This window comes from Trachemys scripta, chromosome 2 (assembly GCF_013100865.1).
Source record: "Trachemys scripta elegans isolate TJP31775 chromosome 2, CAS_Tse_1.0, whole genome shotgun sequence".
Lineage (NCBI taxonomy): Eukaryota > Metazoa > Chordata > Testudines > Emydidae > Trachemys > Trachemys scripta.
The window spans coordinates 1,428,470-1,444,935 of NC_048299.1; the positions used below are offsets into that span (position 1 = coordinate 1,428,470).

Below are 16,466 nucleotides of genomic sequence, written 5' to 3' on the forward strand. Positions count from 1 at the left end.
TTAGAGCAGCAGGGGAAATTAAAGGGACAGAATTAATGTATTCACAAAGTACAGCTAGTTTTTTTCTTCTGGACCGTACAGCCCAAATGAATTATGGAGCCAGTAGTGAGGTAGGCCCAAATGCTGGCCATCGTTATATGGGAGGAAAGGGGCTGTAAGCGGGCACTGCACTGGGCTGGCCAGTCCAAACAGGCTGTGGCTGGTGTGGTGTGCGTAGGGAGAGGTGTGGTGGTGTGACAGGTGTGCACAGGGGTAAGCTCACACAAAACTACTACTCCTTCCCATTCCCACCCCGTCTCCACGCAGGGGCCTTGTGAAACTTCACTTCTACAAAACAGTTCCCCAGTATTTTGGAGCCAGGGCTCCAATCCCTGCATGTCCCAACAGCAATGCTGCAGGGAAGGGGGGGGGGGAATTGCTGTTTTATTTTTATGCCTTAGAAGAGGCAGTGGGGGGGGGGTCTATCAGCTGGGAGCCTGGTGCAGGGGATGTGCAGATCCCCCTTTAATTTCCGCAGCAGCTAAGCATAAGGACAGGCCCATGTTCGCTGCAGCGGGAGGGACCCCGCATGGGAGCAGGTCGTCGGCCAGGGCTGGCGTCCGAGAGGCTGCCCCAGGCAGGAGCGGGGTGGGCCCGGGCCCCCCAGGAGCGGGTCTCGTGGGTGTGGAACTGGGCAGATGCAAAACCGGCTGTGGGTGTGGAAGGCCGGGGGGGAGGGGCGCTCCTGGGCTGGGTTAATCGCACGGTCCCTGGGGAGGCCCCGGCCGGGCGCTGCTCCCTGCCCACGAGAGCTCGTGCAAACACCTGTCCGCTCCGCGGGGCGGCCCCGGGTTCAAATCCCGCGGGAACCGCGGGCTGATGCTGGGTGCGCGGCCCCGCCCCGCCGCTCCCGGGCCCCGGCAGCCAGGCCGCGGCTCCCCCCGGCGGCGCTCGCTCTGCTCCGCCCGGCAGCGGGGCCGGCCCGTGGCGAGGCGAGGCGAGGCGAGGCGGCGCCGGGACTCTGCCCAGCCCGGAGCGGGAGCGGAGCTCGGCCGGGCCGGGCCGGGCCCGCTGGAGAAGCCCCGCCCGGGGGGGCCATGGCCGAGCGGGCCGCTGCCCAGGTAAGGGCCCGGCGCTGGGGCGGGGGAGCCTCGGGCCCCGGGAGCTTCTCCCCGCCCGGCCTGGGCCCCGGGAGCCGGGCCGCGGGGAGCGCGGGGCCGCCCGGCCGGGCGGGGGCGGAGTCCCCTGGACAAGCCATAGCGGCCCCTGTCGGAGCCGGCTGGTGTCCGGGGCCGCTGGCACCGCGCTCCCCTGGGGCACTGGCTGCTTTGCCATGGACCCGCAGCTAAAGTCCGCTGGGAATCCGAAGGGCTGAGGCCTGGGGCAAGGCCCGTTTCACCTGCCCTCTGTGCACGCCCCATGGGGCTCGCTGTGCCCGCTGCAGTTTCCCCAGCCAGCGCGGGGCGGTGGAGTCCGAGGAGGGCAGGATGTCAGGGCAGGGCCAACTGTGGGGCTGGCCCTGATGCCAGGCATAAGAAGCCGAGTGGGGAAGAGGAGGGTGGAGGTTCCAAAGTTACCTCGTCTCTGACCCCTTTCGCGCTCCGGCCCCGGGCGGAGATTGGCTTTTATCTCACTTGTCCCATCTCGGTCAAGAAGGACAATAGAGCCATCGTCTATGTTCTCTGTCCCGCAACTTCTAGACCTAGCAAAGTATTTTGGCTTTAGGGTTCTAAAACTGGCCAGGTATGTGGTGAGGGGAGAGTTTGCGTGTAACATCCTGACTGTTAGAGCTGGGAAAGTGTGAGATCTAAATTCCAGCTCTGTTCCTGAAGATGGCTGGTGATGGAGGGAGGAAATGTTTCTGACAAGGACTCTGGCTGTAGAGGCTGGGTTCTCTAGTAGTTTTCTTTCTCCTCCCCGTCCCAATCATCCTTCCGGATTGACCTGCCTTTCTCAAATCCCAGGTCATCGTGACTCTCCCTTCAGTCAAGTTCCGAGTGCAGCTCCCTTCAGAGCAATGCCTGCTGGCACAAAGGGTTGTGAAGGCCTCTCTTCCCTGCAGCACAGCACACTCTGCTAGCCTGGGGGACCAAATGTTAGGCCCAGACTCTTCTCCGCATTGGGGGAGCAGGTACTGCGGTCCCTGGGCCAGCCCAACGCATGTTGGTGTAAAACGGTAGAGAAACATGCATTTCACCCATGAACTACTAAGCCTCCCTCCCTTCGAATCAGGGGAGATGCCCTGAGCTGTCTAATGATACTGATTTTGGTAGCTTAAGGTGATTGTTAAATAATAGTAAAAAATAATTCTCCCGTTCATTCATATGGCACTAGGATCATAGAATCATAGAATATCAGAGTTGGAAGGGACCTCAAGAGGTCATCTAGTCCAACCCCCTGCTCAAAGCAGGACCAATTCCCAGCTAAATCATCCCAGCCAGGGCTTTGTCAAGCCGGGCCTTAAAAACCTCCAAGGAAGGAGACTCCACCACCTCCCTAGGTAACGCATTCCAGTGTTTCACTGGATGTGCATTACAACCTCTGCTAGGGTCTCCAACTGAGATCAGGACAGGTGAAAGGGACTCTTCTCATCCCCCATTTGACAGTGGAGATCTGATCTAGGGAGGAATGTGACTTGTTTAGTTTCACACAAGGAGACTTGGCAGAAATGGAAATAGGCCACACATCTCCTGAGTCCCTGTCCAGTGCTTTAACCAGAAACCCATCCTTGTTCTCCTTCCGTTTTGGGCCGAGGGGTCACTCAGGCAGAAGACCATGTTGGAGATGTTTTCCTATCATGCTCTAAGCAGAAACTTAGGAGTAAAAGCTAACAGTCCTGGTTTTCAAACCAAAAGCTTTAGTGTTTTGAATTAGGGAAAAGTCCCCAATGCAGGCAGAGTATTGACTATCTACAAAGTCTGTTTTGTAAAATGAAGTTATTGACCAATAAAAAGGTCAAAAAATATGTGAACCTGCTGATGAGACCAATTTGGGGTCTTTTCAGGAAACATCTGAACAGTTTGAAATTGTATTGCAGGCGGAGTTCAGGTTTTCATGTGTGTCAAATTTCAGGCTGATGTAGGTTAAATTGTCAGAGTTTAAAAACACAGCTGATGATGAAAATATCAACAGACTTTGATACATCTGGAGAGTGACTTTTAGAATAAAGATCCAGCCCCAGCCAGTGCTGAGTGGCAGTTCGTGTATTGTTTACCTCGCTAGATGTCTTTCCATTTCCGTCCTTTCAAACAGGCTCCAGAATGGGACGCAGAGTCATGGTGGCCAATGCCTTTGCAGCCACCTGCTGTCCCTGAAGAAACTTCCCTGAGAGAAACCCAGCTGCAAAGAGCCGAGATTTCTTTGACTGTGGTGGCTGAAGTTCAAGCCGTAGAGAGGAAGGTGGATTCTCAGGCTGCACAGTTGCTGAATCTGGATGGGAGAATGGGGACAGCTGAGAAGAAACTAGTCGGCTGTGAGAAAACAATGGTGGAGTTTGGGAACCAGCTGGAGAGTAAATGGGCCGCGCTGGGAACTCTGATCCAGGAGTACGGGCTGCTGCAGAGGAGGCTGGAGAACATGGAGAACCTGCTGAAGAACAGGAACTTCTGGATCCTGAGACTCCCCCCAGGCACTAAGGGAGAAGTCCCCAAGGTAACGATATCCCAGCTGGTGCAGAAGAGCCGAGGTAAAGCTGATTGTCAGATATCAAAGGGGTGTTTGTGTCTTGTGGCTGGTAGGTTCTTTAAGGCACTGCTGATTTGGATCTCATTGATAGATACTTTTGTACCAGGAATAAAATCTTGGGGGGGATAAGATTGCCTGTCCCTTTAATTCTGGTGCCATTCCCCCAGTCAGCATTGATGTAACTCTCAAAAAGACTCTGATATCATCTCCTACCTCTTCTCATTCAAATTACTGGGTTGTTGGATCATCTTCCAAGACATGAGGTAGGAGGGGTCCCTATGTAGCTACATTTCATTCACAGCGCTGACCTCCGGCAGGTGAGGTTTTCTCCCATCTGCGTTGTCTTTTCTCATGTTCTCTCAATGTTATTTTAGGACCAAACTCTCTGCTGATGTAGCTATATTAAAATCAGTGGAATTCCACCAGCAGAGACGTTGGCCTTTAACCTCTATGGCTGAAGAGAGTTCTGCCTCTGTGTACATTTGAATTTTGCCCTGTTTAGGTGTATCCGCCAACAAGGGAACTAACTGAAACTACTTGATTGCTTCTTTGTGGACATCTAGGGTGTGTCTACACTGCACACACCTCATGGCGGTGTGCAGAGCTCATACACTGCACGCCGCACTAGCTTGGGTATAAATAGCAGTGTGGACAGTGAGGCATGGTTTAGATGAGTAAAACCACACCAGAACTTTAGGGTATGTATCCTACACGGCTCTCCACACACCCAAGCAGTGCCTTCTCCATCTACACTGCTCATTTTATCCGTGTAGTATCTCGGTGCTGGAGCCTTTCTCTACCACAGGGGAAAGTATGCAGCGCTTGTGATTTCAGTCCCAGTGTCGTTTGATTTGTATTGTATTTCTCTGAGCAGGGATGGGAGAGTGCAGCCAAATGGCAGAAGGAGCTTTGCGAAAACGTGATGAAGGGGAACTTTGAGACTCTGATCTCCCTGGGTAAGGATCAGTTCTCACTTGCTTATTACAAGCTTTGTGATGTGGCAAGGGCTGGGTTGGCTCTAGCTCAGAGTTATTGATCAAGGGTCAGAGCCTCGCTGGTGTAAATTGTCCATTGAAATGAATGTGACCGTTTACACCAGGTGAGGCTCTGCCTCCAGATCTGTATGCACGGCGCACAATGCGTTGTGTTCCTCTCCATCTGATGAGCCCTAAATCTACTGCTGGGAGCCCAGCTTACCTGTCACCAGCGATCTCTAGTTTCTTCATGCTCTTCATTAACACTTTTGCAGCTTGGTTCATAGGAGCAGGCCCCTTCAGTGACAAAAGGGGGTTTAAAATCACATCAAGTTTTATGTCATTAAAGACCAAAGAGCCCTATTCTTCTTCTCTATGAACAGACTCTGCGATTTCCAAACCCAGCATGCTGTCCCGGATTGAACGAGGAGAGGAGCCATGTGTTGAAGATGAGCCGGAGGAGACAGAAATCCCCATGGAGCCCAGCATGGGTAGGCCTGGCAGGCTCTTTGGATTTCTCATATCCCAGGGTTCCTTATCCTCAAGACAATTCTGACCCCAGATTTCTCCACCCACCCCAATAGGTTCTAAATCTAATAACTCCCCTTTCTGACTTTCTGCCCACTGATCCTCTGTCAGTTTTCGCTGAATCCTCATTACCCTGTTTACATTTATTCAGGAAAGAAATGGTTTTGGGTAGAGATTGTGTTTTCCCAACATCCACAGAATGCTTAGCAAAGGGTTTGAAAAGCAATTTCCTTCTTTCCCCTGAACAGACTCTCCGGTTCCTACACATGAGATTTCATCCTGGATTAAACAGGAGGAGGAGCTATGTATCAAGGATCAGCAGGACTCAGAGGAGAGAGAGATCCCTGCAGATCTTAGAATGGGTGAGCAATAGATTTAAACGACTGAGAAATGACAGTAGACAGAGCTGGAAATCCAATCAAACCTTCCTGAGCTCCTATAATTCTATCTTTTTTGTACATCTGTCTTAACTTTGTAAGTAGCCTTTGTCGGTGCATAAGAATAGCCATGCTGGATACGTCTAGCCCGGTATCCTGTCTTCTGAGAGTGGCCCCTGCCAGATGCTTCGGAGGAAGTGAACAAAACGGGGCAGTTTGAGTGCTCTATCCCCTGTCGTCCAGTCCCAGCACCTAACAGTTGGAGGTTTAGGGACACCCAGAGCATGACGTTGTGTCCCTGACCATCTTGGCTAACAGCCATTGATGGACCTATCCTTCATCAACTTATCTAATTATTTTTTAACCCAGTTATACTTTTGGCCTTCACAACCTCCCCTGGAAACAAGTTCCACAGGTTGAGCGTGCGTTGTGTGAGGAAGTACTCCCTTGTGTTTGTTTTAAACCTGCTGGCTATTTGATCGGGTGACCTAATTCTTGTGTTATGAGAAGGAGTAAATAACACTTCCTTATTCACTTTCTCCACACCAGTCATGATTTTATAGACCTCTCTCATATGCCCCTTTAGCCATCTCTTTTCTAAGCTGAACAGTCTGTTTTTTTTAAATCTCTTCTCATAGGGAAGTTGTTCCATACCCCTCATAATTTTTGTTGCCCTTCTCTGTACTTTTTCCAATTCCAATACCTTGTTTGAGATGGGGTGACCAGATCTGCACTCGGTATTCAAGATGTGGACGGACCATGGATTTATATAGAGGCATTATGATATTTTCTGTCTTATTTTCTATCCCTTTCCTAATGGTTCCTAACCGTCTGTTCGCTTTTTTGACTGCTGCTGCACAGTGAGCAGATGTGTTCAGAGAACTAACCATGATGACTCCCAGATCTTTCTTGAGGGGTAACAGCTAATTTAGATCCCATCATTTTGTATGTGTAGTTGGGTCAGATTGTTTTCCAATGTGCATTACTTTGCATTTATCAACATTGAATTTAATCTGCCATTTTGTTGCCCAGTCACCCAGTGTTGTGAGATCCTTTTGTAACTCTTCACATACTGCTTTGGACTTAACTATCTTGAGAAGTTTTGTATCCTCTGCAATCTTAGCCACCTCACTGTTTATCCTTTTTTCCAAACCATTTATGAATATGTTGGTCAGCACTGGCCCACTACAGATCCTTGGGGGACTCTAATTACCTCTCTTCACTGTGAAAACTGTTTATTTGTACCCTTCATTTCCTGTCTTTTAACCAGTTACTGAGCCATGAGAGGACCTTCCCTCTTATCCCATGACTCTTTAATTTGCTTAAGAGCGTTGGTGAGGGACCCTGTCAAAAGCTTTCTGAAAGTCCAAGTACACTAGATCCCCCTTGTCCACATGTTTGTTGACCCTCTCAAAGAACTCTAGAAAATTGGTGAGGCATGAATTCTCTTTACAAAGGCTGTGTTGACTCTTCTGCCACACATTGTGTTCATCGTAGTGTCTGAAAATTCTGTTCTTTACTGTAGTTTCAACCAGTTTGCCTGGCACTGAAATTAGGCTTACCAGTGTGTAATTGCCAGGATCGCCTCTGGAGCCTTTTTAAAAAATTGGCATCACATTAGCTACCCTCCTGTTACCTGCACACTCTAGGGCACCTATCATTACCCTTCCTTGGGCTCAAGGCCTAACCGTTTTAATTTAGGCAACTACCCTTCCCCAGTTCCTAGGGCTCAGGGCGTACTCTTCTGCAGGTTTGCAGGGCCTTTTACCAATGAAAGAACTCTGAGCTTGGGCTGTGTCCTGAAGTTAGGTTCCAAAAAACTTCCTTTTGGACCCCGATTTATATAGTTAGAGCTAAGCAGGACTCAAGTTTACCTTAACCAATCATTTTTAAAGAAAAGTCATACCATACAGTATTTTTCACCAATCACAGCCCATTACGAAACAATTCTTTACCCAATCAGACCCCACCACCTTAGTTGATTTAAATCTTGCAAAACAGACCAAAACAATCAAAGAACCAGACAAAGACCATACAGATAAACAATAGAGAAGTGGGGACCATAAAGGCAAAACAATGGAAATAGAAATTTCACAATCACAACTATTGATAAGCGATTCCTTGCCAGACAAAATGTTGTCAAACAAAGTTTTCTTTAAAGATTCTAAGACCTGTTTCTTTATCTGGTGGCGATGGGTCCTGTTAGGACAGGCGCGCCTTCTTAACAGTCAGATGTTACACTGCTTTGATGCAATGTAGATGGTGGTTCAGGTTTTGGTCCTGCAACCTGCTCTCAGTCATTCTTGTCCTCATACGAATTCATTGTGTGCATGTGATGAATTACAGGACCTTGTGACATACTTCATTTATTTTTCACCACGCCTGCCCTCTGCCCTCTTATCTATCTCACCTGAAACTTGCAGCGTTCCAGACCTCTGAGCTGCTTCAAATCAAAGCCTGCTCATCTGCCCAAGGCTTAGATAGTCACCGATTCAGAAGGGACTGGCTTCGCTTCCAATAAATATTACAACTCTGCAGGACTAGAAATGGGAAGCTTATTTCACTTGAAAGGAGAAATCCCCAGCAAGATGCACGGCACTTGCTTCTGGCCCTGAAATGTCCTGAGAATAAACGTAGAAAAAAATATAGAAAAGCTATTTTAGGTCCCTGTTAGAAATTTTGATGATTCCATCTGAAAGATTTAGAATCATGGTAGCGAAGGGAGACTAACTTTAAAGGCAGAGGGATACAAAAAGAATCCCAGCAAAAAGCATTGGTTAGTTATTTCGGTAACATGTGGCATATGCAGCATGCATGGTGGTGCGGTCCTGTCTAAAGGCTTACCTGGCCCTTGTTTGGGGTGACCTGGGTGACTCCTGAGTGGTGTAGCCATCCCAAACTCAAGCTGATTAAAGCCATTGATTGTGTAGATTTCCAAACCCGAAAGTGTGTTCCCCTGGCAATTGACTAGAATATTCTAGATAAATCCCATTCCTCACCCCAACTTTGAAAGCTCTGATTTTTCCCACTGCAGTGCTGACCTGCATTTCCTGTGTGTGTCTCTCACTACGCCCCAGCAGCAAGGCCAGTCTGCTGCAAAGCATTCTGGGTGCTCTGACATCCTGTTGCATGGGGGGGTGGGGGGAAGAGGTGAGGAAACCAGCAGGAGTGTCTGTCAGACAGGAAAGAGGTAGGGGAGGAGAGGTGCTGTGGGGGGAGACTGCGCAGGTACCAGATGACAAGCCCCAGAGAGGAAACGTTTTGGCCATAAAGCTTTGTGTTCTACACTGTGGTTTTTGCTCTAGTAAAAGGTGTCACTTCATCCACCTTTTCCCTTATAGACTAACACTGCTGCCAACCCTTTCTGCATTATGTATTGGAGACTTCCTTCCTCTGAGCCAGACGAAATGAAGGTCTTGATTCTCTCTTTTGTACCAGCAGATGTTGAGCTCACAATCAAAACAGAGGAGCGACATCCCGAAGAAGGCCCTAGCAACCTAGAGCTCCCTGGGCCGTTGCCAGGACGAGCAGAGGAGAGAGCTTTCCAGGGTGCTGAACAGGAATTGGCCGTTGGGAGTCCTTGCACTTCAATCCGCTCTCCAGGTAACAACCTGGGGGAACTTACTCCACATGAAAGAGAACTCAAAACTGCTGCTGCCCATCTCCGGGGCAATGCAGGACTAGCCCCCTATGCATGTGCCCAATGTGGGAGGAACTTCACTCGAAAGGACATGCTCCTGTCGCACGAGAGACTCCACACGGGTGAGAGGCCCTACGTGTGTGCTGACTGTGGCAAGAGCTTTAGGCTCAAGATCAGCTTTATGAAGCACCAGAGATGCCACACCAAGGAGCGGCCCTATCCGTGTAACGAATGCCAGAAGAGCTTCAAGTGCCACTCGGCGCTCGTGCGGCACCAGATGATCCACAGGGGAGAGCGGCCGTATAAATGCGACCAGTGCAACAAAAGCTACAGCCGCAAGGAGCACCTCCAGAACCACCAGCGGCTGCACACCGGGGAGCGGCCCTTCCAGTGCGCCACCTGCGGGAAGAGCTTCAGTCAAAAGTTCGTGCTTGTCTCGCATCAGCGCATCCACACGGGGGAGTGGCCCTATAAATGCACGGAGTGCGGGAAAGGCTTCAGTGAGAAATCCAAGCTGACCAGCCACTACAGGATCCACACCGGCGAAAAGCCCTACAGCTGCGCCCAGTGCGGGAAGAGCTTCCGCCTCAAGGTGAGCTTCTTAAGGCACCAGACGAGCCACGGCAGCGAGAAGCCCTACCCCTGCACTCAGTGCGGCAAGAACTATAGCTATCACTCAGGCCTTCTCCGGCACCAGCTGATCCACGCGGGGCAACGGCCGCATCAGTGCAACAAGTGCGGCAAAAGCTATGCTGAGAAGTACCGCCTGCGGAATCACCAGCGTGTCCACGTGGACGAAGGACTGCAGCGGTGCGTCCCATGTGGGAAGAGCGTCTCAGGGAAGCAGGACCTCCTGACCCCCCAGCAGAGCCATGCCGACGGACGCCACCAGCGCGCCACGTGCGGGCAAAGCGTCTGGCTTGTGGAGAGCGGCTTAAAGCACCAAAGAAACCACGGCAAAGAGAAGCCCTACGAATGCAGTGACTGCGGGAAGAGCTTCAAGTGCCAGTCGGAACTCACCCGCCACCGGAGGGTCCACACGGGGGAGAGGCCTTACAAATGCACCAAGTGCGACAAAAGCTACAGCCAGAAGTACCATCTCCTCCAGCACCTGCGCGTTCACACTGGGGAGCGGCCCCATCAGTGCAGTGACTGTGGGAAGAGCTTCATCCGGAAGGAACATCTCCTGAAACACCAGCGGATCCACACCGGAGGGAGGCCTCACCAGTGCAGCGAATGCGGGAGAAGCTTCCAATATAAACAGTTGCTGAAAGACCATCAGAGGGCGCATAGAGCGGAGCCAGATCACCTGGAGGCTTCTCCAAGGACTGAAGCCTGGGTTCCTTAATGCAGAAATGGGTTCCGGCCTGCCACTTATCTTCTAACATGCAAAGCAAATCCAGTACAGCAGGTCTGGGAGTTAACACACTCACCGCGCCCTGATCTGGCAAGCACTTACATGCATGGTTAACGTAAAGCATGTGACTTCAATGGGACCAGTCACATCCTTAGTTTTTGCAGGTTCGGGTTCCATGTCTGTATGTATCATACAGCAGCCAAAGCTGCTGTACCTTCGGAGAGCTGGAGGAACGTTCACTGCCAGAGATCGCTCACCCTTGGCGCTGGGAGGGAGCCAACGGGGAGAGACCTGAGCCCTATCTGGCAGACTCGGCTAAACTGGAAACTGACTAGAAACTTTTAATAGCTAGATTCCCCGCCCCCCCCCCCCCCCCCCCCCCCCCCATGAGTCTCTCTCATCCTGCAGCTGCTATCTTGTGAGAATTCTCGTCACGGATTTGTTTTATACGTACAGTTTGTGTATGGCCCCCATGGTTTCAGGTTTGCACATGTCCATTCTCTTCTAGCTAGGATCTGTATGTGACTTGTGTTTATCACTGTTCCCTTGTGGGGTTCTGTAAAGATTCTCTATGGAGAGAATGGAAGGTAAGTGAACTATTGCCCACTTGCATGTCTTGTAGAGCCAGGACAGGACTACTCATGCATAGCCTTTGGGGCTGGAGCCAGCCCTATTCCAGCCACTAAAAATAGGTTCTTTGGGGTGAGCATTGGATTGGAAGTCACGCGTTCTAATCCTGGCTCTGCCTGTCTGGCCTTGGGCTGTGCCTCCATGGGGATGATCAGGGGCTCCCTCGTTACGGTGCTGTCAGCATCAAGCGAGTGCAGGGGTTTGAACAGGTGAGCTGCTCACTGTTAAATGCAGTGTTTGCATTCCTGCTCATGTCTGAACGTGTCTCTTCTAGAAAGGGGAATGGAGGATTTGTGTAGAGTTGTGGTTCTTCAGTGACCATCCCAAGCAGTGGCCACTTGTATTTTTTCACTTGTACAAATTGTAGACAAGCAAACACTAGCGATGCTGCAACAACAAACTAACTCTCTTTCGATGCGGTCTGTTGTGAGAGGGCTGTGTCTGGCTGCTGGCCTGTGTCATTACATTCAGAATGAAGGAGGGCTTGTACGTGACTTTGGATAATGTGTGACTTTATTGCATTCATCGGTTAGAAATTAAACGTGTTCGATTTACTAGATAATTTGTTTAAACTGCGTTTTGTGTAACTGTCAGAAATAATGAGAGCCCAAGAGGTGGCGATTCCTACCTATGAACCCAGGCCACTGAGGCAAATGCTGGAAGGAAAGCAGGGCTTACAGCCAAAGGGATCTTGGCAGGAACCACCCTCTTGGTGCTCCCAAACCTACCGAAGTCGTGAAGGGGGTAGTGCTGAAGATGGACAGGCAAATGCAAGCTGTCCTCTTCCCCCAGCCCCATCTCGAGTGCTTGTTACTTTCTTACAAAGGAGAAGTGTTGATGCATTTTGAATCCATGTATGACAGTAAATAATAAAGGAGCAGGTGCAAGACATTGTGGATACTGAGTCCTGACCCGAAATGGCTAATCTAACAGCAGGAGTCGTCGCAGGAGGGGGGAACAAAGACCAGGAAGGTTATGTGACTGTAGGAGCGTACAGACCCTAGCATGAAGGTTACAGAGGCGTGTTTAAATATACACAGCTGGATTCTAAGCCCACTTGAAGGAGTGAGTTTAAATAAACTCTTTAAAAAGCCCAATGTAGACAGCGTGTTTTCGAACCTAACTCCACAGAAGAAGTGAAACAGCAGTGAGACGTTTCCCTCCCACCATTTCACTGGAGGCAGGGAAAGAAGTGTTCACTACAGCAGCATTCCTGTGGGTGTGACTCTGTAGTGACCCTGGTGCAGCAAAGCAAAGGACTTATTACAAAATTAACTGCGGCCTCAACCCGCAATGGGGTGGTCTGTCAAAAATCCCATGAACTTCCAATGCGGACGCGAGGTAAAATGTGTTTATTTAACCCACTTGTACCAATGTTTTCCCCCTTCCAGAGTTGCTGGCCATCCCTGCTCTAGCTGTATTGAAAATGTACTCAAGTTCTGCCCAGAGAGAGCCTGATCCCCTGGAGAGCTGCCCTTGGGTGTCCAATGAATGTAGAATTGGGTCTTAACTTCCTTTCCATGCTCAGTGATTAACTTGCACTCTGCCTGAGGTACCGGGAGCAGAGTCTGCAGGGCAGTGGAGAGCCCGTCCGGCTACAGGCAGCTAGTTAGTTACAAGGAGAGTGGGTTGAGTCAGAGCAGCTCTCCTATCACTAGGATCAACTTCCACCATCCCCACGCTGAATGTGCTTGTAACGGGGGCCACTCCCCTCTCGAGTGCCTGCTGGTGGGTGGGTGTGGTACCGCAGTCCTTTCCCCACTCTTGCCTGTAGGTTGTCGACCAGGCTAGGTGGGTCTTCAGGGGCTCAGCTCTCTGACCGGCTCACACAGTCAAACTAAACCCCTTCCAACATCCCAAGGGAACTGTTTGCCCTCCCCAGAGTCTTCAGCCCCAGCTCTGGGCCCTTTAAATTCAGCCCTTTGCTCAGGCTTCCAAACAGACCTTGTCTTCTTCTCCGGGTTTACCCCACTTTGCCGGAGGGGGAAGCCAGGCCGCCCCCTGCTCCAGGTTCCACCTCAGGGACGCTACAAGCAGCAGCCACATACTGCCCAACTGCAGTGCGCTGCTGCTCTTTCCCTGGGCCTCTTCCTGTGGCCTTCTTATCAGCCCCCCTTTCCTCAGGGTTAAAAGTTCTCGGGGCCTCTCTCTCCAGCTTCAGCAAATGCAGCCAGAACCTCACTCTGGCAGTCCCTTGAGCTTCTGCAGCTGGAGAGGGGCACCTGGCCTCGCCCATCTGGTCCCAACCAGGAATTGATTGCTAAGCCCCTGCAGATCCTTTTGTCTGAGCCTGCTGGGCTCTGATTGGCTGCTTCCCTGAGGCCTCCCTAGGCAGGCCTGGATGACCCACCTTCGCTGTTCTTCTCTTGGGGCAGGGTGTAGTAGGACCACACGGCTGCCTGTAGGGAGCTGTAAACGCCAGATGCGTCCCTATTACAGGGCTATTTTGATTTTTCTTGGACTGGAGCCTCTTTCTGGGTTAACAAAAACAACAAGGGGTCCGATGGCATCTTAAAGACTAACAGATTTATTTGGGCATAAGCTTTCATGGGTAAAAAACCTCACTTCTTCAGATGCAGATACTTGACACCTTTCTGGGTTGCAATTCATGGCCTCTATTATCTAGGACTAGGCCCAAAAGCAAGGAGTACAGTGCCCCATTCATCTCAAGGAGGTGTTGAGTCTGAACCCGAATGATGACAATTTAAACATCATTAGCATTAAATATTTCAGTGCTGGTCACTTGATGAGGACCATCCACCTCCCCTGGTACTATGGATGGAGTGTGAGTAGATGGTCCCGGCCGGAGAGGCCTGCTCCACCATTATCTCTGCTAGCAGCTGGTTCAATCATGCTCTGGTCACAATCCTTGAGCTGTGCTCAGAGCAGCTCCATGGGTGGCAGATGCCAGAATGACCAGTTCAGGCCCCTACTGATGCTCACTAAACAATCCCAGCTGGCAAGGCGGGGGTAGCACCCTTGGGGGTGGCAATGGCAAATAAATACACAGGGGAGAAGGGGCCGGCTTAAGAAGATTGCTAGGGCTCAAAGTGCCCCTGAATTCTCCCATCAGCCACTGGGGGCCATGGCTTGCAGTAAATGCTATAACAGCCACTCCGGGCTCCTCCCCTGTGGGGCAAGCAATAGGCTCTTTGCAAAAGCTGGGAGAGGGCTGCAGGGACCAGCCGGGCACGGGCCAGGGTGGCAGGGCAAGTGAAGGCCCTGAGCTGGGCATACAACAGGGGGAGTCTTAGTCTACTGTGGGAGTCAAGAGGAGGGGACTCGGCAGGCCGGGCCCTTCGGCCACAGGCAGCCTGACACCCCTCCAGTGAGAGCCCTGCATGGGCAGCAGCAATGGCCACTGGTCCCAGTCCAGCGCTGGCCCAAGCAGCCAGGGAAGGGCTGTGGGAAGCTGGCTGTACAAGCAGATCCGGGCCAAGGGTGGGGCTGGAGCTGTATCCTAGCTGGGAAAGGCGAGGGTGCCTGACTGCCAGCACACATGCAGGACCACAGCCAGAGGCCAGTCCAGGGCACAGTGCAGGTGCAACCTGGGTCTGAGGCCCGGATTTGGGGAGTCCCTTGAAGTACGTACCAAGGGCTCCTTCTCCCAGCAGTCTGACTCCTGGGAGAGGAGGGGGGGGGGCTACATGGATCAACCTATTGGAGGGACCCCAGTGTAGCTAATGCACAGGCTGGGGAGGCAGGAGATGCAATCCCTAGCGATCACTGTGAATGGTGCTCAATAGCTAAATCTGATGGGGGCTCTAGGCCCAGCTCTGCCATGGAGTCTTTCACACAAGTCCCTGCCCCTCTCTGGACCCCCCTGGAAAAAGGGCGGGGGGGGGTGAGAATTCCTATTGCTAAAGTGCTCAGAGCACCATCAGGTTACTGGCACTAAATTACTATGTTCCAAACTTGTTATTGCTGTTAGAGGGAAAGCCAGCGGGTCACTATGTCGTGCGTTACATTGTCTGAGTGCGCCACTGTGCCTATACGGTGCACAGCTGGTGGGGGCAATGGAGGACAATGGGGTGCAGTTACTGCAGCATCCTGGCGTGCAGTGAGGATGTCAGTCCCAGTCCCCTCTGTACGGCTCTGGAGAGAGCAGAGCTGGAATCCTCTTCCATTTCCACGTACATCAGCACCGGCAAGATACAGAGGGCAGGGGACTGGCAGATGTGCCCAAACGCTAAGGGCTAAAGGATGTGTCTAAGCCACAGCTCCTACAAGCCAAGAAGCACTGGCCACATGCAGGTGCCTGAAGTGAGACCCCCTAGGAATGGGCTGATTTTTCACTCCCAGTTTGCCACAGACGGCAGTAGGAGCTCTAAGAGCCCAGCCCTTCTGCAAACCGGGTCATCTTTCTCAGGCCCCAGGCAGAGCCTGCGTTTGTGCTGCCACCCATCCAACAGGACAATAGAAAGGAACAGCGTCAAACTTTTTAGATGCCTGCAAAGTTTGAGCAGTTGACCCAGCAAATCAATGGCAGAGCTGGCCCGAGCTCCCAGACTGGTGCCCGACCCCGTACAGCTCCCTGCCTCTCCTGCTCCAGGAGAATCCCCTGGCATCTTGCTAACGCTGGACGATACATGCCAAGCAAGTCACGTGCCTTTGGCCTAATGCTGCAGGCACGCTCTTATTGACGAGGGTGGCTGACATCCTCCCTGCCTCCCGTGAGAACGGAGGAAGCCGCGCATGGAAAGGATTCTGTCCCCCAGCTTTGCCAAATTCCACTGGGATTTGGGCCCAGACATATTCCACCATCAGAACATGTAAATAAAAGACCAACAGTTGGCCTGAACTCAGGTCCGACTCCAAGATAATAACCGGCCAAGGCACTTGTAATTAACCTTTTTATTGTCCATTTATAGCTAAGCCATTGAGTGCAAGAGATCCAGTATCGGGTTACGGTGATAGAACTGGAATCGTTACTGACTAATCAGTGCAATTGGTTCTCACTCTTGTTACCTAAGGTAAAAACCATCCGTCTTTTAAGTAGGAGGCCGAGCCAGAAGCAAGAGGAGGTCTGTATTGCGGAGGCTGGTGCTGCGCACCACACACCTTTTGGCCACCAGGATACCCAGTCGGCTATGCTCCAATACCAGGCTACATTTACTAGAACTCCTTCCCCGACCCTATGGGCACATGTCTCTTATGGGAGGCCTGAGCTACACATTAGTGGTAATATCTTGCATGTCTCGTTCTTTGCAGTCTGCAATTATATATACTGGAAATTAATCCTTGACTCTACCACTGAGATGCAGCTGCCTCTGGGGTCAAACATGGCAACAGTTTAA

The 16,466-nt window shown here is 51.4% G+C and overlaps 1 protein-coding gene across 1 annotated transcript in view; it reads left to right on the top strand.

The window, feature by feature from the left end:
- The first annotated feature begins 573 nt into the window (after positions 1-573).
- The window catches only part of LOC117873932, a 39,830-nt gene continuing 23,937 nt past the window's right edge, over positions 574-16,466 (top strand). Inside the window, exons 1-6 of the mRNA XM_034763835.1 lie at positions 574-1,100; positions 3,232-3,630; positions 4,538-4,619; positions 5,021-5,128; positions 5,414-5,527; positions 8,981-10,527. Of these exons, the coding sequence (XP_034619726.1) occupies positions 678-1,100; positions 3,232-3,630; positions 4,538-4,619; positions 5,021-5,128; positions 5,414-5,527; positions 8,981-10,527 (2,673 nt within the window). The 5' untranslated portion in view covers positions 574-677. The remainder of the gene's footprint in view (positions 1,101-3,231; positions 3,631-4,537; positions 4,620-5,020; positions 5,129-5,413; positions 5,528-8,980; positions 10,528-16,466) is intronic.